General features: G+C 55.5%; 1 protein-coding gene and 1 long non-coding RNA gene across 2 annotated transcripts in view; one reads left to right on the top strand and one right to left on the bottom strand.

Moving 5' to 3' along the window:
* Positions 1-248: 248 nt before the first annotated feature.
* Positions 249-23,534, bottom strand: part of GRIK3 (glutamate ionotropic receptor kainate type subunit 3) — a 229,985-nt gene continuing 206,699 nt past the window's right edge. The window contains exons 12-16 of the mRNA XM_086716491.1: positions 23,310-23,428; positions 20,629-20,846; positions 9,818-10,040; positions 9,042-9,292; positions 249-6,424 (exon numbers count right to left, since the gene is read on the bottom strand). Coding sequence (XP_086572617.1) covers positions 6,230-6,424; positions 9,042-9,292; positions 9,818-10,040; positions 20,629-20,846; positions 23,310-23,428 — 1,006 coding nt within the window. The 3' untranslated portion in view covers positions 249-6,229. The remainder of the gene's footprint in view (positions 6,425-9,041; positions 9,293-9,817; positions 10,041-20,628; positions 20,847-23,309; positions 23,429-23,534) is intronic.
* On the top strand, positions 16,325-17,484 carry LOC147577923 (uncharacterized). Its single transcript, XR_015254612.1, has 2 exons — positions 16,325-16,739; positions 17,068-17,484. It is a non-coding gene; the product is annotated as an uncharacterized LOC147577923 (long non-coding RNA).

The following is a 23,534-nucleotide window of genomic DNA, read 5'->3' on the forward strand; positions in this document are numbered from 1 at the left end:
GATGGTGATGAGTTCGGGACAGATGTGCCCACAAGGAGACAGAGGTCAGACGCCGTGAAGGACAGTCACCACACCCTTCATATCTGAAATAGGAACCAGGGGCCTGGGCTGGAGCCCCCTACCTGCTCACCACTAGGGGCTCCTGCCGGGACACAGTCAGTCGGCGGTGAAAAGGACCTAGCGGCCCAGTACCCTCTGGTTCGAAAGAGAGAGAAAAGCAACAGAAAACACACCTCAAGGGGACCCTGTTTTCTAGAAACATGTCTTTATTTAAAATTTAAAACCATATTACTTCATACAGCAAACTGTGCACTTTAATATATCACAGTGTCTTAAAAAGGAAAATAATCAGATTTGTTTGGAAAGTTATTTACATCAGCCTAGAATGATTGGCAAGTAACACAGTTACTATGAAACCCAAATCGTTACAAAATGTTTACAAAAAACTATATTCATAGAAATTCTGCATGTCCACAAAGGGCATCCCCTGAATGGCCCAGAGACCAGTGTGTGGGAACCATGTTGAGTGGGAGAGGGGGGCATCCAGGCACTCTGGTCTGGGTGGTGGGACAGGCCAGGGGTCTCACATGGCGCTGTCTGGGGGCTCAGCCCTGGGGCGGAGAACCCAAGTCCCCGACAAGGGAGGCCCAGCCAGGAAGTCGGCCCAGGCAGAGATGGGGTGGGGGTTTGGAGCACAGTGGCATGAGGGCCCCTGGAGCCAGGACAGGCCCCTCCTCGGGGAGCCGGATTCAGATGTGCTCTGGCGGGGGGGGGCCCCAGAGGCAGATTAGTGCACACCAGCCTGACGCGTGGGACCCGAGCAAAAGGCGGGCTGTTGACCGCACGGAAGTCTACTCTAGTACCTTCTCCCTTGCAGACTCCAGAGGTGCTCTGACCGGTGGCAAGGGCGGGACCACTAGCAAAAAGGCTGGCATTATGTAGAACAGGAAGACCCAGGCGGGGCAGGGCCGGAGGTCTGCAGGTATGGTGGGGGGGGGGGGGGGGGCGGTGCTCCCGGCCGACCGCCCTGCCGGGGGAGGTGTAGACAGGGAGAGGAGGCAGACAGATGGCGTGGGCTGTGCTAGGGCCAGAGGGCCTTGCTGGCTTCTCATCTTTCACCGGGTGTCACTGCACTGTTCGCATCTCTGGCTCCTCGGTCACTCCCTAACAGCTGGTCTCTGGGTCAAATGGGTCTGGGGACATTGTCTGCAGTGGGACAAACTTGCTGGCATGACTACAGCCGCTTCCCCGTATCGGGAGGCCCCAGAGTTCTGATCTGTAAAACAGAGACATACTGTAGGGTGGTTTGAGGTCTTCTGTTCTAGAAGGCAGGGGATGGGGACAGGGTCCATAAGTAGGGCACTGGGACATTGCACTGGCATGCTGACAGTGCCTCTGGGGTCATTCCCTCTGAAAAGCGTTTTTTTCCTAGCTGTGAACTGCGTCTCTGTGTGGGGGTGAGAATCTGAGGCAGAGGCCTTCGCCGCCTAGAATGTTCCAGCCTTTGAGGGTATTCTGGGTGGAGCCGGACACATGCCCGGCCACTGTGACAGGCGGAGGTCCCAGGAGCCAGGTCCCGATAGGGCATTACTCCTCAGGCACAGGCCATAGACACGCTCGGACTGACACAAGGCCTGTCGGTCTCTCCTGCCCTGCCCCCACCCCCAGCAGAGGCTGCCCGGGCAAGGCTCACCTCCCAGCCACAGGGTCCTCTTCTTCAGGGTTTGGAGCTCTGATGTGTGCTCCCCATCCCCGCGGGGCTCTCTGCGGCCCTGCCCCAGGTGGCCTCCATTCCAGACTTGGCTGCTATCGCCCCATCCCTCACCTGGTCCCCACCCATACTGGCTGGGTTATGTACACTCTGTGTGCAGACGTGCAGGGAGGGGTGCGTATACACATGGGCTACGGGTCATATATACACTGTGCATATATATATACATATATATATATACAGCATATATATATATATCTTTTTACATTCATATATATATGGTACAGAACATTAACCTTCTACCAAAAACAGTTTTGTGACGTCACATATGGCCTCAGCTCTGAAATCTTAACTCCAGGGCAAATCCACGACTGAAAAATGAGAGCTCGATTCAAACTGGCATGGGGACAAAGGGCAGGGCCCTTCTACGGCGGCAAGCAGCTGGGCCCCTTCCAGATGTGTCCACTCAGCCTGGGAGACTGTTCCGGATGCGTCTATTCCAGACCTGTCCACAGAACTGGGCTCATTTCTTGCATCTGTCCAGGGGTTGGTCTGTCCCAGATGTTAGGTCCTTACAGTTGTTCGTCCTAACCCTAACCCTAACCCTCGGCCCTTCCAGATGGCTATCCACACGGGACCAGTCCAGACATGGGCCAGAGTTTGGCCACCTTCCAGATGTTTGTGCATACAGCTGAGAAAGGCTTGGGGAGGGACTGGCCTCATGCTGAGCCACGAAGCAGCAGCTTTGCAAAACTCCACACAGTAACCCCTGGAAAAGAAAGCAGGGAGGGAGCCTCTGACTGTTCTCCGTGAGCGTGTGCCTGGGTCTGTCCCCTGCTCGCCTCCGGTGTAAGGAGGGGAGTGACTTCTCACCACGTGGAAACTTCATCGGATGCTGCCACACCCCTCCCCCATTCTGGGCCATCACAGTCTGTCTGCCAAGTGCATTGGGGAGGAAGCCGGGATGTGCTCTTCTCGTTGAGGCAGTCTTGGCCGTGAGGTGGGGGTGGGGAGGCCCTCCAACCCTCCAGAGACTCGGAGTCAGCTCACCTGCCAAGAGAGCCTTATTCCCCTGGAGAGGCGCTCGCAGAGTAGGGCCGTCTGATGGCAACAAAGCCGTCAGGGTTTTCTTAACTGTCCACAGCAGACAGACCAGGAACGGGTCAAGGGGAGAGAGAGAGGAGGAGGGCTCATCGTCCCAAATCCCCAGGGTGGCTGGGGAGGGGGTGGCCCCTCAGTTTGGCCAGGCTGAGAGGAGGCACTGGCATGGCGGGTGGGAGACGCAGGTGGAAGGTGGGGGTCAGTCTTCTGTGAAGGCAAGGCGTGTGGGGCCAGACGAGGGCGGTCCGGCAGGTGCTCCCGCGAGTCCCGTCTTCCGCGCTGTCAAAGCCAGCTTTTATGCTTCCATGGGCCAACCTCAGTGCCACCGCGTGTGGGCGTGCCCACGGGCACCCTCTGCAGCCCCGGGGTGCACCTGCTGGCAGGGCGGGCCCAGTCTTGACTTCCTCTTGGCCCGCCTCCACGGGAAAACCTTCTGCCCCAGAAGTGCCGCCCGGCACTTCTTCTGCCCCGGGAGAGACGACAGCTCACACTTGGGCAGAAGCGGTTTCCACTGCACTTTGAACACTGGGCTGGCCTCGAAGCCAAACAGAGGGCACCAGCCGGAGTCTGCCCATTCGCCGCACACACGGACATAAGGCTTGAGTGGGAGGGGGAGTCGGGCAGCATTGTCACCCCAATCACTTAAGTACTTTCTGGGGGAGAGGGGGTTCCCGAGGGAATGGTGCCTCTGATGCCCAGGACTGTTCACGCCACTGATGAAGCCTCTTCCCAGCTCATGCCACTTCTCTTTCTCCCCCCGCCAGTCCACGTATGCGCGCGGCCCCAGAAGCACACGGCACGTTCACGGAGCGTCATACGCAAGAGCACACGATGTCGACAGATCCTTGTGACCGACGATCTCTCCCCCACAACAGAAGTGCAAATAGACCCTGGTTCCCTGCCTTGCTGGATTGTCCATCTGTGCTTCTACTGCGAGCTGGGAGCACATGTGTGAGTGTGAACACACGTGTGCGAGCACGTTCCCCCAACACTGAGAAACTCCAGTTCCGCATGGCTTCTTGCATACATGCACTGAGCTGTGCCGGCTGTCTGTCTGCTTCTGTCCTCCCTCCTGCTCTCTGCTGCACACACGAGCCCACGCACACACCCACGTGCACCCCTTGATGACATGGCTTCTCCTTTTCAACATTTGGCGATGCTCCGGGTTCTATCCTGTCCTCCAACCTCTGCCACTGGCGCATAAATGTGCACGCACGTGCACACACACACACACACATAAGCATACCCACTTGTGCACACGTGTACACATATGTATACTCACCAGAACCCCATTAAGACATGGCTTCTTCTGTTTTTACGTGTATGGGGCTCTGCTGCTTGTCCAGATCTGTCTTCCTCATCCCAAATGCACACACATGTGTGCACACACACGTCAGAACCCAGGGATTGTGTTCATTTCATGCCCTGGACTCTGTGAGACGTCCAAATCTGTCCTTCAGCCCCAGCCCCTAAAGCTCACGCACACACAAAGATACACATATATGCACGCACGCACACACTCCTACACATGGAAGCTCACGACAGCATGGCTTTTCCTGTCATTACGTGTTGGCGATGCCGCACATCCAGCTCCCTTCTCCCGCCTCCCAAGCGCACAGCCTGTTGGAGCTGCTGGGATTGCGGGAGCCAGCTGGTCTGGTCCTGCAGCTTCACAGCTTGGAGGAGGAACAGTATTAATCACGAGTCAACTGCACTCTCCTGCTTTGGGAGTCCCTGGGGGGTGGGACTGGAGGTTACCCTTAACCCCGACTGAGAAGGCCCTCGAGATCTCAATGGAGCTCTTCCCTAACCAGACTCCCCGAGCAGAAAAAAGACAGAGGAGGAAGGGCGGTGACTAGTGTCTTCTGGGTCCCTGTCCGGAACCTCCAGCCCTCCCTCCCCTGCTCAGAGACTGCCCTCTGCCCTCGGCAATGGGAAGCCCTGCTGGCCCCATCATGTTCTCTTTAAGGACACTTTGCTCCTAACCCTTCCACGTCTCATTCCTTTTCTAGAATCGTAAGACTTCTAGAGCATCCATTCTACCTAGCTGGAACCCACAGATCATCTGGTCCACCCGACTGTTACCCCATCTGCGAGTATTTCTTTGCTGTACCCCCCAACCCCACTAAGTCCAAGCTGCTCTGGACAAGAGACTGGGGCCAAGATGGCCTGTGTCTCTGTGTGGGGTCTTTGGTTAATTATCCAGGAGGCAGCTTTTCTTTCACCGTTCTTGGGGCCTCTATGAGCTCTGATATTCTGTCCCTGAAAACTTTCTTTTACTGGGGAGCATCTTTAGGTTTGGCAAGCCCAGGACACCAAGAGTTCTTTAGGGACCGTCTGGCTTTCCCCATCTACCCCAAAGTTAGCCTGTGCAGCAGGACTGTGATCCTTCTTTTGAGGAGGGGTGATGACGTTCACTTCAACCTAGGCTTCTCTTCTCCTTCCGAGATGACAGAAGGAGGTCAAGGTCAATTGGCCAGGAATGGAGAGTTGCTGATGAGTAGATGGCGAAGTGCCCAAGCTCTCAAATGCCACTAGGGTTTAGAAAACAGCCCAGTGACCAGCAAAATGAGACCCAATGGCTCAAGGGCCTATGGGATTTCCATGGAATCCATTGTTCTTCTGGCTTCAAATACTGACTGAATCTCTGGTCATCCTTTGTGAGAGATTCAGGGGGGGGCCTCTATCCTCGGGCCAGAAAGAAAATTTGCTCTGACCACTCCCCCCCACTTTATACTCCTGGAGACCTCCTTGAGGAATGGGAGCCATTGGACATTGTCCATAAGAATTCAAGATGGCGGCCTCTGCATTCTCCTCTCTCCCATACCGCAAACTCCTCTTTTTCTCTATGGGGCTTTCTGCCTTCAACTTTGCAAAGATGGGGGCTGCCTGAGACCAGGACTATGTGAGCAGCCTCTGAGGGTGAAGGTCTTCCTTCTGCTCAAGACATGTGGGGTGGCCATCCCATCTTCAGCTCCCAATGGCTGCCACACTACAACCCTTAAAGTACCCAAGGTTTGTCTCTGGTCTCACGGTCAAGGCCCAGGAGGCCTGGGCTCATGGGGAAAGAGTGGCAATATAAGAGCTGTTTCTCATTTTCTTTGGCCTCTGCAGGGCCGTGGTAGAAACTTCTGACTGTTGAGGAGAATTGAGGGGCAGGTGAGTTTGGCCTGAGAGGCATGTGCTTCCTTTGGCCTTGGCTGTCTCGGCTGGCAGCTTTAGAAACCCACAGAAGAAATGAGAGGCAAGTGGGGGCCTGCTGGTCTCCTGGTAGGTAAGGGCAGAAGGCTCCTGGCCCAGCAGGCAGGCAACGGCCCTGGTCCCCAAGCCCAGTGTGGGCACGGGGGAGGTGCCTTCCAGTCTCCTTTGCTTTCCTCTGCCCTGCCCCCAGGCCTTCGGTCCCCACCCCACCTGTGCTTAGGGGAATACAGGGGCCAATGGTGTGCTGCAGGCCATGCTGTCCTTGCCCGGAAGCCGGCGATCGTTGAATGTGTGCATGTTGATGACAGCGTCAGTCTTGACCATCATGGGAGGCTGCGGCTTGTGCTTGACCCGACGCTGGCAGGTGAGGGAGAAACGGATCTCGTCGGCTACGGTGCTGCAGAAGGAGCGCTGGGGTGGGGAGGGAGGGCAAGGGGCACATGGGTGAGGCTTGGCCTTGCAACCCCAGCCAGTGCCTCCCTTTCCTCCCCAGGCTGTGCCAAGGCTGCCTGTCTCTCTCTCACCTTCAGGCCACCCACCCGCTGCCAACTCAGGATGACCAGTTTGTGGGGCAGCCTACAAAGCATTACATTCTTGTTTGGAGACTAAGGGAGATAGGGCAGGTAGTATCATCCTATCCCCATTTCACAGAGGAGCAAACTGAGGCTCTGATTGGCACGTACCTTAAAGTTTGAGAAGCTGACCTGTCTGATTTTTGTCCACTAGATTCTGAGGGCAGGAACCAAACCAGCCTCGTCCGGGTGAGCCCAGCTCTGGCCTGGCCCAGAGTCAAGCTTAAGAAACACCCGGTGAATGTATGGGTAACCTTTCCCCTGGGAGGGCTTCCAACTGAGGGGAGAATCACTGTGCTCCCACTAGGGAAAGTCCAGCATGTTTCTCAAGGTGCGCAACTGGGAGGCGGGTCCCTGCGAGGCAGCGGGGTGGCAGCGGCTTCTGGCCTGGGTCCCTCATGGGCACCCAGAAGGGAAGGCAAAGGTACAGCTTTGCCTGCAGGTATCTGAGGGCAGTGGCTCCTCTGAGCCCAACAGACGGAGGCTGTCCTGTGACTTGTCTGGCAGACAGGGGGCGCTGTTGATAGCTCAACTTCTGCATGAGGTCAGGGTATTAGCACACCCAGGCACCTGTGGGCGGCTGGTGTGGTGCAGGGGAATTCGAATTCTGGCTCTGCCTCTTACCCGCTTCCCCTCCAAGCTTCCCCTGTTCACCCACTAAACACAGAATAGCCTCCCTCTTACCTCCCTTATTCATTCTGAAAATATTTATTGCGGGCCTGCTATGTTCCATGCACTGTTCTAAATGTTAGGCATACAGACGTGAAAAAGACAGGTCTCAGCCCTCAGGGAGCTTACGGTCTAGGATGTGATAGAAACAGGTAATAAACTTGCAAGCAAATAAATCACTTCAGGGAATGGTAACTATCTCTAAGAGAATAAACCAGTGGAATGGGATAGAGCGGGGGCTGGGCGTGGGGGCAGGTGGGGAAGGTTACTTGAGTGGTGGCATTTGAGCTGAAACCTGAATGGCTAGAACAGGCCAACGACAGGGTGCTCTGGGGCAAGAGCATTGCAGGTGGCTGGAACAGCATGTGCAAATGGCCTGGGGCTGAACTGTGTTTGGTGTGTTAAGGACTAAAAAGAAGGCCGATGTGTGTGGAGCAGAGTAAAGGAGTTCAGTGTGAGAGGGAGAAAGTCAGACAAGTGGACCAAGACCAGGTCTTGTAGGCTTTTGGGGAAATGTGGAGCTCATGCCAATGGTATTGGGAATTCCTAAAGAATTTGGTGGTTCTTTTTTAATGTATTGTAATTTTTTTTAGCCATTCTTTTTGATTGGACGTCAAGGGTTCCCCCCCACGCCATTCTTCATGTGACAATTAACACTTCCGTGAACATCCTTGTAAATAAAACTGCATCTACCCTTGGCCACTTCCACTGGGTGCATTTCGAAAAGTAGAAATTCACTGTCAAAATGTGTGGCCACTTTTAAGACTCTGTCCAGACCGCAAAGTTGCCTTCCAAAAACGTATCCGCTTGGACTGATCCCAGCAATACGGGAACATGTCCCTTTCCTCCTGCCCAGGAGAAATGCGACACCAAGAATGATCTTTCCCCTTCCTCTTTGCTGACTCTGGCTTTCTGATTATAAAGGGCCCTATTTCATTTCTGATTGGATGTAAAAAGCGCCTGTTTTGAATGGTCCCTTCCACACGGGACTTAACTGCAGTCTCCTTCCACACTGGCCCTATGTCCCTTTGAACTTCTCTGTGAGAGGGACCTCTGTCCAGCCCTCAACTCACGTGCACATTTAAATCACCCTATAAGTACGCTTTCTTAAGACACCAACGCCAGGCTCTGCCACAGACCAATTAAAACCGTCTCTGGGAGTGAGGCCAGGACATTAGCACTTAAAAAACTCTCTCCCTGTGATTCTAATTTGCTACCAGGACCCAGAAACATTGCTCAACCACACTTGAATTAATCAGTTGGGTTGAGCAGACTTCTCCTGCATGTACACTTGGGCCAGACCTCTTAACATTCTTTTCTTTTTTAAACTTTTGATTATGGAAATTTCCAACTATATGCAGGAGAGGGAAGCGTATAATGAATCCCTATGTAACCATCACCGAGCTCCAACAATTACCATGGAGGGTTTTGTGCAGGGGAACGACACGGTTTGAATTAAGTGTGAAACAGGGCACTAGCTGTGTATGGAGAGCAGATGGGAGTGGGGAGGTAGGAAGGCCAGACTGGAGGCTGTCGCACGGTCCAGCTGGAGGCGAGGGGGCTTGTCCTGGAATGGAACAGCAGCGGTGGGAGTGTGTGCTCGGAGTCAGAGCAGGGGTGGGGCCGGCGGGCCTGCTGGTCGGCGCGGGGGGGGGGGGGGACAGGGGGAGGCAGGGTGGGCTCAGATACCCCGTGCGCTTGGGAGGCACGAACCCACGAACCCAGCTGGAACCCTGTCCTCCCTTCTCCCTCCCCTCCCCGCGCAGGTCCCGGTCCTCGAGGCTCACCTGCTCTCGCTCCGCTGTTTTGCGGAGCTTGTACACAAACTCGCCCACGGCCACCAGCACGGACAGGACCAGCCCGGCGGCCAGGACGATGAAGATGCCCCCGATCTTCTGGACGCCCAGGGCGCTGGCCTCTTTGTTTTCCTCCTCGGGACACCCGCTGCCTCGCCACCACTTCTCCTTCATGATGTGGAGCTTGTCTTCCTCCTGCAGCTGCAGGATGGCAATGGTGATCTTGTCCCGGTACGGGGAGCCTGCGTGGGGGACAGGGGTCCGGCTGGCAGCGGCATTCAGTGCCGTGTGCGTTCGCCCTGCCGGCACCCTGCTCGGTGCTGGCCACCACCTCCGTAGGCTCACAAAAGCCCCTCTTTGAATGATCTACGGTGTTTGGGTGGGAGAAACGTCCTGATTTGGGGTGGGGAGTTTTGCCTAGGAGTCCCTGTCTCCACAGGCCCCTGGAACGCACGGTGTATCTGGGCTGCATCAGCAGGGGAAAAGTCAGGGAGAACAGCCATGACCTCTGAACGGACCCCACCCCCACCCCCGCCCTGCCTCACTCCGCCTCTGGGTTGCCCCCAGCTCTCCTCTGCCTAGGCCCCGGCTGACCCCGCGAGGTTGGGACGTACGCCTTGGTCTCTGGGCTGAAGAAATGCCACCTTTTTAGATTCGGTGGGATGAGCTGGGAGAGGGGGCAGAAGACTGTGTGTGTGGGTGGATGTGGGGGCCCTGCCCATCCTCTGTCCCCCAAGCCCCACTCCCGCCTGCAGCCCCTCGCTCACCCATGGGTGTGCCAATGCCGTAGCCCTTGGAATCGATGAGGCCCCCGATCTGTGTAAGGTTGCAGTTCCTCTGGGTGACGTACTCGATGGTCGTGGACTCCATGAGCAGCGCATAGTCGGCTGTCAGGGTCCTTTGGATGCCTTCCTCGTTGTTCTTCACCAACGCCGAGGGCTTGCTGCTCATGAAGGCCCACATCTTCTCAAAGGTGGAGATCTTGGATTTCTGGGCCACGAGGGGAGGGGGGGATGCACACAGTCACTGAGCACACCGGGGGCCAAGTACCATACCCTCTACTTAGCAGCGCTCTAGCCACTGAACCCTGTCTATGGCCCTCAGAGGAAAGAATGCGACCCGGTGCTCAGACGTGGATACTGAGGCCCTGGGAGAGGAGGTCCCGACACACACAGTTGGGGAGTGATGAAGCCGGGATTCAGACTCAGCCCCCCGCCCCCCCCCCCCAGAAACGCCTGGCTCTTTGCCGTGGCGCAGTGATTTTCAGACTGACTGTTTTTTAAATTTAAATGAGTTTCCTTCCTCTGACATGTATTAAAGGTCTACATGTGCAGGCCTTGTTCTAAGAGCTTTATCTGCATTAACTGGCTGATTCTCCACGACGATCCGAGGAGGCGGGTACTACCCTTGGCTCCGTTCTACGGAAACGGAAGCATGGCCAAGTAACTTGCTCAAGGTTAGTAGCAAATTTAGGCTTCGAACCCAGGCCATCTGGCTCTAGAGTCCATGCTCCTAACCACTGAGCTTCACTGCCTCATAGAAACCTCTGTGAGGGTAGACAGGGAGAAGCGGATGCCAGTGAGGGTAAAGCTTGGTGGGTTCTGGCCTCCCCCCACTTCCACTGCAGCCAAAGAGGGCTCCCCCTGTGTGCCGTGTTCCAGGGGAAGACGAGGGTTTGTCTGTTGTGCTTCATTGAGGAGGGGGGGGGGCGAGAAGTGGGGGCAGTCAGAGCAGGTGGTCTGCAGGCCCTTTATCTCCTGTGATTGTCCCCAGAGCATCCCGGGCTGGACGCTGCTGTGCGAACACAGCTAGCATGGCTAAGATCAGGCCTGGTGGGTGGGCAGCTGTGCTTGCCCCGGCTGGCTGGGGAGACTCAGAGAAGGTGTGGGGGGCAGGGAGAGGGGGCCGAGGTTGAATGTCCCCTGCTGCCGAGAAGAATGGGCAGATCAGGCTGCACAGCATTCCTGAGTTTTCTCAGGAAGTTACAGCCAGCCAGCTAGCTGCTCCCAGCGGGGGGAATGGCCCTGCCTCCAGGGTCCCCAGGGGAGCAGGTGGCTCTGTGGGCCCCACTGTGCCCGGCCGCTTCCAAGTCTAGCTGTGCCTGTCTGTGATGTCAGCCTGTCTCACTGGCACCCGGCCCAGCTCCGGTGTGCGTGACAGCAGGGGTGTGCTTGAACAGGCTGGTGCAGGGCCGGGGGGATGGGGAGGGGATGGGAAAGAAGCTGTGTTTGTCAGGAGTCAGGGCGGTGGGGGCAGGGGTTGGGAGGAAAGTTGTATCTACTATTCTCCGGGGCCTTCTGGCTCTGGTAAGGGCTGTCCTCTCCAAAACTGGCTCCTGGAGGCCCACGCATGCCTAGGGGAGCGGGGTGCCCCAAAGCAGCAGGCAAGACCCCACTCCTCCGGGCCTGAGGGCACCTTCCCAGAGAAGCAGCCACCATCCCACCTGCAAATATACCTGCCTCAAAGCTGAAGGCCCTTGATGGGTTCCAGTCGAGTGGCAAGCTGGCTGCTCCCAGCAACCCAGCCATCCTACTTCCTATTCCTGCTTACAGCTACTCCACCATCAGCTACTCTGACCTCCTCAACCCTTGTCTCCAAACCCCGTGCTCTCCAGCTACTCCATCTCGCCAGCTACTCTCCCCCCTCAGCTCCTCCTGCGCCCCCCCCACCCATGCCCTCTCCCGACTAACCATTCTTGCCCTTAAAAGCATTCCTTTTTTGAGACTTTCTGAGTCCTCAGACATTGCTTATCTTCTAGATAATTTCTGGCATCCAGACTCTCCTTCTCTGGCTCCTTTTATCCCACAGGGCCTTTCTCACTCTGCCCAGGTTCACTGTGCTAGGAAGCTTCTAGCTAGCTCCAGAGATCCCCGTCCCTGGTACTCATGCCCTTGCGGAATCCCCTCCCCTTGAGTGCGGACTGGACTACTGATTTGCTTTGAACTCCCCCTGCCCCCATCACGAGTGATGGGATGTCACTCCTAAGATTAGGCTCCAGGAGACTGGCCCTCTTGCTCGCACTCTCGCTGGCTGCTCTGATGGCAGCTGGCTGCCATGCGAGTCGCCCTGTGGAGAGGCCCACGTGGCCAGGAACAGAGGGCAGCCTCCAGCCAGCAGCGAACACAGAGCTGAAGCCTTCAGTGCAACAGCGCGGGAGGAACTGACTGCTGACAACAACCATGTGAGCGAGCTTGGAAGCGCAGCTTTGGGATGACTGTGGCCTTAGGCAACACCTCGACCGCAGCCTGTCACAGTCCCCGCGCAGAGGACCCAGCTAACCTGTGCTGCTTCCCAACCCACAGTCGGTGAGATCGTAATGCCATTGTTTTAGGACCCTCGGTTTCATGTAATCAGCTGTCCAGCAAAAGGTAACAAATACACTCTCTCACCCACATACGCACACAAGCTACTGCTGTTCCTCAGATCGTTGTTTTTTTCAGATAATCAGTTCCGATGATTCCTCTAACCAGGTCATCCAAGTCCAATCACCCCTAGTGCCAAGTATACATGCTCCTCAGATACTCTGTCTTCATGGTCATTATAACTAAGTACTATTATCCCATCAGTGGCTCTGGAACCTCAGCTTCTTTTCCATCTCAGTCTCTCCTGCTTCCAAATTCTCCTTCCATCAGAGGTGGGAACCAGGTGTTGATGAGACTCTCAGGGCTCCCCTTATACCTCTTAATGCATGAATCCATCTATTCATCCATCCATCCAACCATCCTTCCATCCAACCAACCATCCATCCAACCATCCATCCATCCATCCATCCATCCAACCATCCTTCCATCCAACCAACCAACCATCCATCCAACCATCCATCCATCCAACCATCCATCCATCCATCCATCCATCCATCCATCCATCCATCCTTCCATCCAACCAACCATCCATCCAACCATCCATCCAACCATCCATCCATCCATCCATCCAACCATTCTTCCATCCAACCAACCAACCATCCTTCCATCCAACCATCCATCCATCCATCCATCCATCCATCCATCCATCCAACCATCCTTCCATCCAACCAACCAACCATCCATCCAACCATCCATCCATCCATCCAACCACCCATCCATCCATCCATCCTTCCATCCAACCAACCGTCCATCCAACCATCCATCCATCCATCCAACCAACCATCCATCCATCCATCCATTCTTCCATCCATCCACCCATCCACCCACCCATCCATCCGTTCTTTTATCCATCTATCCATCACTCAACCATGCATCCACTTCTCCACCTCACCCATCTTACCCACCACTCTCCCATGAAACCAGTCATCCATCAGTAAATCCCAAGTGCTGGCAAAAGTAACTTGACAACGAACCACCCAGGAAGCCCTGCCCCACTCCTTCTGTCTCAGAAAGCGATGAGAACTCATCCTCATTCTGCAAACTCCTCCCTGCATCCTCCCCCAACACCTTATTCCTTCTTTCCACAGCAAGTCGAGCAGAAGGAGGGTTCTGCCATCAAAACATATGTTCTTTCCAGTAACACTCCACCATAAATGGAGACAGAAATTTCTTTTGGGGGTTGTGTGTGTGTGGGGGGGGGGTGTTGAGGCTGAAGGCCTCCAGTAGCCTCAAAGGTGAAGGATTACAGGGAGGGAGCTGGTAAGAACACCAGGAAGCTAGGGCCTCTTGAGAGGAGAGGTGACAAAAAGGCGTGAAGACGGCTGTGATGCTGATTTCAAGAGGTTCAGCTCTCCCAGTTCCAGTGTCAACAAATTCTCACCTCCAAACTTTAAACAGGTGGTTCTGAAATCTGCCTCCCTAGAATGGCCACTGACTGTGCTTCTGTATTTTGGGGCTCCCGTTTTCAGATGCTCAGCCATATCCACTCATGGTCTCTGGCTCCCCTTAAATTCCTTCCTTCTGTCTTCCAGGGATTCTGTGATTCCAAGGCACATCTCTGAAAAGCTCTCTTCTAGCAGGGCCCATCTGAGGCAGGGAGGGATATAGCCAGGGCCCCTCCTGGAGTCTCAGGTCGGAGCTATGATCACCACCCCAGGGAACGGAGTCCCGCACACCTATGGCTCCCACGTCATCCTGCCTGTCCCAGCTCCAGTGGGAACCTTAATAAGCATTGCTTCAGGGCCAGTCACCCAAATCAATTAATGGAATCGTTTGGAGCCGCCAATACAGGGCGACGTGCCAGGACGGAGAGGCTTTTTTTATCAGTAAAATTGGCAAGAAAGTAAGTTTCAGGCTCACGACTTTCAATTCCAGCCTCCTCAAAGAAGTAAATTGATTTTCCCCAACTGAAGATACTTAATCTTGAGAATTTAACATTTCTGTACAAGAAAAATGTATATATATATATATATATATATATATATATATATATATATATAAATTTCAAAGGGAGCTGAATCCCAGGGAACAGGTGCAGAGAGGCAGAAGCAATGTGATTCCATGCGAGACCTTGGGTATTTTCCATGTTGGAGAGGAGACCTTTCCTCAAATTAATTGGCTTGCTTATCCCTGGGTGTGGAGGCTTTGGCAGTTAATCATGTCTCCTGGATTATTTCCTCAGGGACCAGGTGGCTTCCCGGAGTCTGCTGCTTCTGCCCGCCATTACATGTCACCTCACCAGGACAGACTCACGGACCCTCCAGTCTAGCGGTCACCCTGCTGTCCGCACATGCCCCCTGAGGCTTGCCTGGGAAGGCGGGGGCTGCAGGCTGGGGATAGAGGCGGCAGGAGGGGTCAGCTCTGTTGCATGGACTCTGGTGTCATGCCAACCTGGGTTCAAATGCCAGCTCCTTCTGGGACCACAGGCAAGTGACGTCACAAATCTGAGCCTCATCTTCCACCTCTGTCAAATGAGGGCTGGCTTAGCACAGGGCTGGGTCCCTAGGAAGTGCTGGACAAGTGGATGACATCATTATTGCTCTTTAAGGCTAACTTCTCTCATCTGGAAATCGGGGATAATAATTGCTATAATGTAGAGTTTCTATAGAAAATAAATGACGCAAAGCGCAGGGTAGGAAAGCCCGGTGCTGACGGGGGCCAGGGAGGGCGCTGTAAAACAAGTAGGAAATGCTGAGTGGAATTGATACACTGGAGAGATTGATACTTGCCTCTTGGCTCCCACAACTGGTGCTCAGCGAGAGAGCAGCTCAGTGATGCCAAATCTTTCACATTTTCAAGAAGCTGGAAATGTGAATTTTTTAAATGCAAAAAGCTCTCAATTTTAAAATGCTGGCAACTCACGTAAGAAAATGCAAGCGATGTATGGCCCCCAAAACTGCATCTGTGGGCTGAAGAGGCCTGCGTATCTCCAGTTTCAACAACAAACAATAAACACAGTTAACACTTAGGGCATGTATACTCCGTGTCAGCTCCGGTTTTAAGCTGTTTACGTGAATTATCCCACTTAATCATCTCAGTAACTCTGCGAGATGGGTACTATTATCATACCCGTTCCATAGATGAGAAAACGAAGGCACAGAGAGGTCCTCAGGAACAGTAGTTTTCAGTCACTTCCCCTCATCACTGGCCCAGCCCTGCACCTGTCCCTGCCCCTCTGCCTGCCCTCTCGGGATCTCTCCTATTCGGAGGATCTCGGGGCTCCTTCTGAGTTCTTAGCTCTGTGCGGAGGCATATGACCATCCCGTGAGAGGCACCAAGGTCCTTCACAAAGCCCACAGACCCAGGGGAAGGGAGATTCACCAGGTGTCCGCTGGCTGGTCCCTCTCCAAATCCTTTGGGGACTACGGGGCAAAAGGAGAAAAGTGTCCAGCCTGCTTCCCAGTCTTCTGGGTCAGCCAACCAGAGGAGCATCCGACTTGGGTGCTTCTGCCTCCAGCACTGGGCTAACCACTGTACGTGCGGTAGCTCGTTGAGTCCTCTCGCTGAGTGCCGTCTGGTGGCAATCAGTACCCACGTCATACAGGTGAACAAAATGAGGCTCAGAGAAGTAGTGACTTACCCAAGGTCCCCCAGCAGAGACAACAAGTCCTGGGCGGTCTGACTTTAAGACGGATGTGACTGGACAGGGCCAGGCTGCACGGCACCGAACCTCGCCCGGTCCTTGCGTTTTGGCCCTCCGACCCTCCTTCTGCTTGAAGGCAAGACTCTGACCCTGGACAGGCCGGCAGATGGGTCAGGAGAAACTGGAGGCTGAGATAGGGTGAGGCTTCCAGCTCAGGGAAGAGTCAGCTGAGCGGCTGGAAGGTGGGGGGCTGGACAGAGGCCTCTCCAGGAACTCTCCAGGCTCCCTTGCTACAGCAGGGCAGGGCTATACAAGAGGGAGGGGCTGACGGTGCCAGAGCCCCAGGGAGCTGGAATTCTTGGCCCCCAGCTCTGGTCTCTGCCCTTTGCGTCTGTGTCTCACACGCAGTCCCTCCCTCTGCGATGTGCCTGCCTCGCGCCAGCACCAAAGGGGGCTAAATCCTCGGAGAGGCTGTTTTCCTACGGCTTCTCCTTTCAAAGCTGCCCAAAGAACACGCTTCCCCAATGTTCTTCTTTACATTTTGCCTACATATTTTTACAGCCAAACAGTGCTTTCAAAGACTTCCTTTTTTCATCTCCTAATTAATTTTTATCTTCCCAGACGGAGGGAAGACAGCACAGGAGACGCTGTTTGTGATGTCTGCTGCTCCCCGACAACTCTTCAAATGCAATTTCCTTTGGAATGCCGGGGCGCCTTGAGCCGCCCCGTCTCCCAGGCTGCAGGGTGGGCACGGGGCTCTGGCGCACCCCCTCCCCTCCCCCCCCGCCCCCCCCCCCCCCCCCCCCCCCCCCCCGTCCCGTCCTACCCCAGAGCCTGACTTCCTGCTTCCCGCTGCTGCCTTTGGACAGGAGTGGGTTCTCTCCCTGGAGCTCTCCTCTCAGTCGGGGCGGGGGGGGGGGGGGGGGCGGCGCTCTGTAGGAGCACACGAAGTTCCCCTGCCCTGCACCCCAGGATGTTCAGGGAGCCACCTGCTCAGTTCCTGCCCTTAACACGTCTCCTGCACCTGCTCTACTTGGCTTCTGCCTCTTTTTTTTTCCAAACTCTAATTCAGCGACAGCGTCCGCTCAACGTGTATCGCTTGAACAACGACGCGGGATGCAGTGGGACCGTGTGGACTGGGGATACGCACTGGCTGCAGCTCTGCTCTTCCCCAACCGAATCCCAGACCGTGGCTGACTCCTTGGAGAAGCCGCATGCACACAGCGACAGAGAGCATGGCCCCTGGTGCCAGACCGCAGGGGTTCAAATCCCGGCTCTGCATTTCATTAGCTGTTGATCTTAGGCAAGTCCGTGTGAACTCAGGCCACTTTTGAGCCTGCTTTCCTCAGGGGTAGAATGGGAGATGATCACAATGGTCTCTACCTTCCAGAGTTGTGAGGAGGACACACACGGATACAGGCCAAGTGCATGGAATGTTGCCCGGCACCCAGTGAGTGCTTGATAAATGTTACTATTATCGTCGACCTTGCCAATGTCTCCTAGGCTCCCTGTGTCTACTCCTGAAGCTGATCCCCATCCGACCCTAGCGCCATATTCACTCATGGGCAGGGGAGAGGGGAGGAAGCAAGCTTGTCCGGGAAACTTCTGGGTGGGTGTTGGCTTCTACCTCATCATCTGAGGCAGGGTTAGGGTCCCCATGGTCAAGCTCCTCTTGGCCTGGAAAGCATTCCCACTGCTGTTGCCAGAGAAAAGGGAGCCTGGGCAGGAAGAGCTGCGCTTGGATTAAAGCAGGAGGCAATGTAGGGGCGCCAGGGTGGCTCAGTCGGTTGAGCGTCCGACTTCGGCTCGGTCATGATCTCGCGGTTCGTGGGTTCGAGCCCCGCGTCGGGCTCTGGGCTGACGGCTCAGAGCCCGGAGCCTGCTTTGGATTCTGGGTCTCCCTCTCTCCCTGCACCTCCCTGTCTTGCACTCTGTCTCTCTCTCTCTTTCAAAAATAAACATTAAAAAAAAAGCAGGAGGCAACGTAGCCAGACATCCAGAGGAATTAATTGGTGATCAGGAGAGCAGGAAAGTGGAGTTGGTCCCGCAGGAGATGCGAGTTGCTGTTTCTGGCCGGCGGCCCTTGTGAGCATGGGCCCTCGTGCCCCAGCATCCCAGCTGGGTGACAGCATCTGTGTCCCTCCCCCGCCCTCCTCACTGCACTGTTTGCAGGGAAGGTGCGTGAGGGCGGAGCAGGCTGCCGGGGGTGCTGCTTGATGCTGAGGACAGAGGCTCGGCGGGGAGCTGGAACTAGGCTCTTGGCAGCCAATCTGAGCATCTTAGCATGGAGGGAGGCAAGGGCATCCAATCAGCGGCAATGAGCCTGCACCGGCCTTATTTATGCCGCTTCCCTTTGATCGGGAGCCCTGCTCAGAGATGGGCTCATGTGTAATGCATGAGAGATGCTTGGGCACAAAGGGCTGGGCCACAGCCTGGGGACTGGCACGAGCAAGCACACTCACACCAGCACACACACACACACACACACATACACACACACGTATGTGTGAACCATCACACGCACATGCAGACACATGCATGCAGGGGCTATGAGGCACACACACGCAGGGGCTATGAGGCACACACACATGCACGGACCATGACATACACTTGCTGACACATGCACACAGACACACATGTGTGCAGGGGCCATTATGCACACATACAAGCTATGACACACATACACGCATGGGCTGACACAGAGGTCCACCCCCCCATGCTCACATTTGTCTAGACACACCCACGGGGACATGTAAGCAGACACGCACACACATAATCTCCATGCACACACACGTAGACATTCTGGCGTATACACCTGTGTACACATCCACATGCCCAGACCACAGAAATACACGCACGCATACGCTCGCCCGTACGCCCACAGATCTATGCAAACGCTTATGTCCGAGCCCCAAGATGCACATAGACCTGCACAGGCAGACTTTGTACACGGGCACCTGTGTGCACCCATACGTGCCTAAATGCACGTTTATGTGTACCATATACTATGATACACACACGCAGGCACACACATGCTCACATACTACCCACACTCATGAACACCTACACGGGGTCCCAGAGAGCCCCCAGCATGCCTGCGACACTTTTATATACTCCTCGCACCAGATGCATGATAGTGACCTCTCAGGAAGGCCACATTTGCCACTTCTTGGTGGCAGCAGCGATGTTCACAAGGGGATCCCTTTTCCTCTCTTTCCTCTTCACTAAACATCTGCTGTCCCTCAAGGAGGGACACAGGGGAGGCCAGGGTAGGGGCCAGTGCTGGTGGGGTTCCAGGAGGTAGAGGCTTTCCCTCCCCGCCCTCTCCTTCCTTCCTCTCTCCTCCCTCAGGCCCCTCTGGAGGCTCAACTCATCCCTCAGAGGCTTAGCGTGGAAGGACCCAAGAGCTGGGGGGATGGGGAACCAGGGCCCAGGGTTCCAGACTGATTGAGAGCAAGTGACTAATAAATAAATGGATGGATGCCTAGACCTACAGTCCCCGAGTTCCCGAATCCTAACCATTTCTGAGAAACCCTTAGAGTAGTGGTTCTCCAAGTGTGGTCCCTGGACCACCACCAGTGGCACCTGGGAATGCCTTACACATGCACATTCGTGGCCCTGCCCTAGACCTACAAAACCAGAAACTCCAAGGGCGGGGCCCAGGAATCTGGGTTTTCCCCAAGCCTTCCAGGTGATTTGGATGCATATTCCAGTCTAAGAACAAATGGCCTGGAACGTGGGCTTTGGAGGAAGGCAGACCTGGGTCCATCAGCTCTGAGTTCTTGAACAACCTGCTTAATCACTCTGAGCCTCAGTTTCCACACGTGCAAAGTGGAAATAGTTGTGGTTCCCACCTCACAGGCCTTGTTCTGATGATTCAGTGAAGCCAAGCCGCTAGTCTGGCCCACTGTGAGCTCTCAGCGGTGGCCGCTGTTGTTTTTACTTTAATTTCCAGAAGAACATTTGCTGGTTCTCAGGGTCAGTCAGTCTCCTCCACCATAGCTACTCTGGTAGGAGGTGGAAACCCTGGGGGAACTGAGCCAACACCCTACAGGAGGAGCAGGGAGGCCATGGCTGGATGCCCCTCAGGACAGTGACCGTAGCAGGTGGCAGGGGTTGTATCCGGACACCGGCATTCCAAGAGTGTAATACACTAAGAAATGTTTATAGACACCTGTTCCAGTTTTAACCTCCTCCCTTCCTTGGAGGACGTGCCCCCGGCCACGCTCTCCGCGGTGGAGAGCTCACCTCCAAGTGCAGGGCAGCCTCTTGGAAGATGGAGGTCATGAAGACCCTAAGCCAGGCGCAGGGAGCCCACTGCCCAGGCCCCCGTTTGGGTGTCCGGGCCACGCTTCTCCTTCCCCTTTTCCAGTCTCATCCTCCCACCTGTGACGATTTAAGAGAACAGCACATTTACCCTGCCTGTCCCAGGGGTGACAACGTGTAGGCTCTGTGCCGGGACCAACTCAGGTGGCCACGTCATCAAAGCTCCCTGAAACCAATCGGTCTCAAACAGGCCGGGCCTGAGCCCCCCGGGGGTTCCTGGCCCATGGATTCTGTGCAGTTAGGGAAGGACAGTGAAGGGCATGGGAGGGTCAGCTTGTGGTGCTGCAAGGGAGGGGGAGGGTCTCACCTTGAAGAAGGTCATGGTGGCCCCGTCTTTGACAGCCCCATACTCGATTTTGGTTTGCTTGGCCAGGTCATCAGCAGAGTCGATGGGAGATTCCATGCGCTCCACGGTCAGAAAGGCGGCCAGGTTGGCCGTATAGGAGGAGATGATGATGAGCGTGAAGAACCACCAGATGCCGCCGATGATGCGCGTGGACAGGGCTTTGGGCATCAGTTCCGACCCTGGGAGAATGGAGAGGGCAGGCGGTCCCTGACAATGTCTAGGGCTGCTCAAGTCCTCTGGGGCCCAGACTCCACTGATAATCCAGTAAGAGCTGAGCAGCAGTTCTCAGTGTGGTCCCTAGACCAGCAGCCTCAGCATCACCCGGGAGCTGGTTAGACGGGCACGTCCCCGGGCCCCTTCCCAGGACCTACTGAATCAGTCATTGAGGGATGGGGTGCCACAGTCTGGGTCTGGTGAGCCCTCTAGGGGATCCTGGGGCAGGCTAAAATTTAAGAACCACTGTTCTAGAACAACACGCACACGCACACCATTTCACAGGCTTGTCAGCCCCCTGGGGTCCCAGGTTCCGAGTAGAAAGCCCTGGGTTCCTGAGTGAATCATGCTCCTAACTCTGTGTGATTATGCCAGACGCTTTCCCCCTCTGGAACACTGCAAAGCACGGAGAATTGTCCTTCCTCTGTCCCAGCCTCGCACAAATAGCGCGATAGAACTGGAGGAGAAAGTGTGTTGGAAATACAAGCGGTACACAAACACAGGATTGCTGGGTGGTGCTTCGCAGGAGGAGAAAATCAACATTTTTTGAAGCTTTTTTGCCGAAATAGATCACTCTTCCTCCCTGACCTTGGGTGCCGAGCACAATTTAGATGAAACCTTCTAACTGAAGTAATTAACGAGGCGGCTTTCAAGAGATTTAAATAGCAAGTGACTCCTGAACTTCCCAGAATGTTTGGACCTGCAATCTGAAAAGTGTCTGCTTTGATATGGATGATTTTTTTTTTTTCTCAAAGAAATCACTCAAAGGAGAGTTTTTCAAATACATAACTATTTTTCTCCCTCCTAATCAAAACCTCGTGGGGAATACATCAGGGGCCCATGCTTTGAATAGCAGCTGGAGAGAAGCTATTACTGCATTGAGGGGCTTTCCAGGTCTTTCCCAACTGTCACTGAGAAAAGATAACGATGGACAAAGAAGCAAGGTGAGGCTTCAGGGTACTCATTAATAGTGAGGACTGAAAGAGACACTGCCGTCAAAAGCCGCCTGTCGCTTCCCAGCTCTGGAGACCACTGGGAGCTCTGAGGCTCCCTTCCCCACCCGGCCACACCCAGCCTCATCAGATAGCTCCCAGCTATGGCGAGGGCTGCCCCCCCCCCCCAAGAGGGAGAATGAATTGTTTTCCTTGTTTCCTTGGACTCTGCCAGGCCCTGCTGGACCCCTACCCGGGCCCCTGACTGGCCTCTGTCGTGGCTGGGAGATCGTTCGAGCCGGGGGCAGATTTCTCTCTCCTCTTCTTCCATTCTAGTGCCCAGCACAGGGCTTGGCACGTAGCGGTCACTCAGGACACGCTGGGATGATACCATTCATTCGGCATTCGCTGATCGAGGTCTACCGAGGACCAGGGTTTGTAGTGGGCCTCGCGAGCACACACAGGTGAGTGAGGAACAGAGAATTCTTGCCCCTGGGATCTCCTTCCCTTCCTTGCCCCCTTGTCACCCACCTTCCCACAGTGGGACCCTAACATAGGCAGAGATTTTGGTTCCACACTCCCCCCCAACACCTCATTCCCTGAATTAAGAGGCTTTAGATGTGTGACTCGACAGGCAGAAGCAAGGAGCACGTGGCTCCTGGCCAGCAAGGCTGGCTCGCAGGGCGGCGGTGGTGGGGTCCTCCCCGGGAGCGTTTCCTGCCTGGGGGCTCCTCTCCTTGCACGCGCGCTTCAGCCCGTGGTGTGTCTGCACCACGCTCCTTGCAGCCCGTGCAGGTACTCTGCTTTGGGAGACGTCTGAGCAGCTGCTGATCTGGCCAAAGGAGAGGCCACCAGGCTGGCGACAGGTGCGGTACACCAGCCCCCCCCACTCTAGAACACGAAAGAAAACGGTATCCTTCCGCGCATACCTTCCCTGACGCGCTCAGGCTAATGTCCCCACCTCAGCCAGGACCCTTCCGGTTCCCAGGCTCCCCAGGGCTGGGTGGTCACCAAGTCCCGTCCCTGCGACATCCTGAAGTTCTCTTGGTGCATTTTTGTGCTCCACGCCCACGGCCACGACTCCAGTTCAGGTCTCATGCTTTCATTCCTGCGGTGACCTCCCGCCCTGCCTCCCTGCCTCCAGTCTGGCCCATTCTCAGCTCAGCGTTGCTCAGCCAGAGTCTAAGGTGGCGAGGCCATCGGTGGGGCTGGCCCCCAGAAGCAGGATGCTGTTATGTCCACTGCAGCTAGAGCAGGAGAAGCTAGGGATGAGCCCTGCACGCCACGGGTGGGCTGGCTTATCTGCTCTCGCCTCAGGCCCTGAGCCAGTTCAGCCAGGGACCCGAGACAAGGGTACACACCTGACTATCCAGGTGTCTCCAACCTGCTGGCAGCTTAGCAGGTCTGAGGCTGCCCTGGAAGGTGGGCAGGCTCTGCGGACTCAGGAGAGGAGGTACCCCCTCCTGGAGTGGAGGCCCCTGGGGAGAGGCCACATACCTTGCTGCATCAAGGACCCCATGCCGAACCAGAAGCTGTTGAGCAGAGTGAAGTTGTTTTCCACCACCTCGGAGCCAGGGTTGCAGGGATGCGCATCGTACCACTCGTAAGGGCTGAACCTGCAGCAGGGAGAGGGGAGCGCTGGGGCGGAGCTGTGGGGAGCCGGCAGCGGGGGAAGGGGCGTCGGTGCCACCACGGGGGCTGCTTGCTTAGCAAACGCGGCCG

Source organism: Puma concolor, chromosome C1, assembly GCF_028749965.1.
Source record: "Puma concolor isolate L17-30 chromosome C1, mPumCon1.1.hap2, whole genome shotgun sequence".
Classification (NCBI taxonomy): domain Eukaryota; kingdom Metazoa; phylum Chordata; class Mammalia; order Carnivora; family Felidae; genus Puma; species Puma concolor.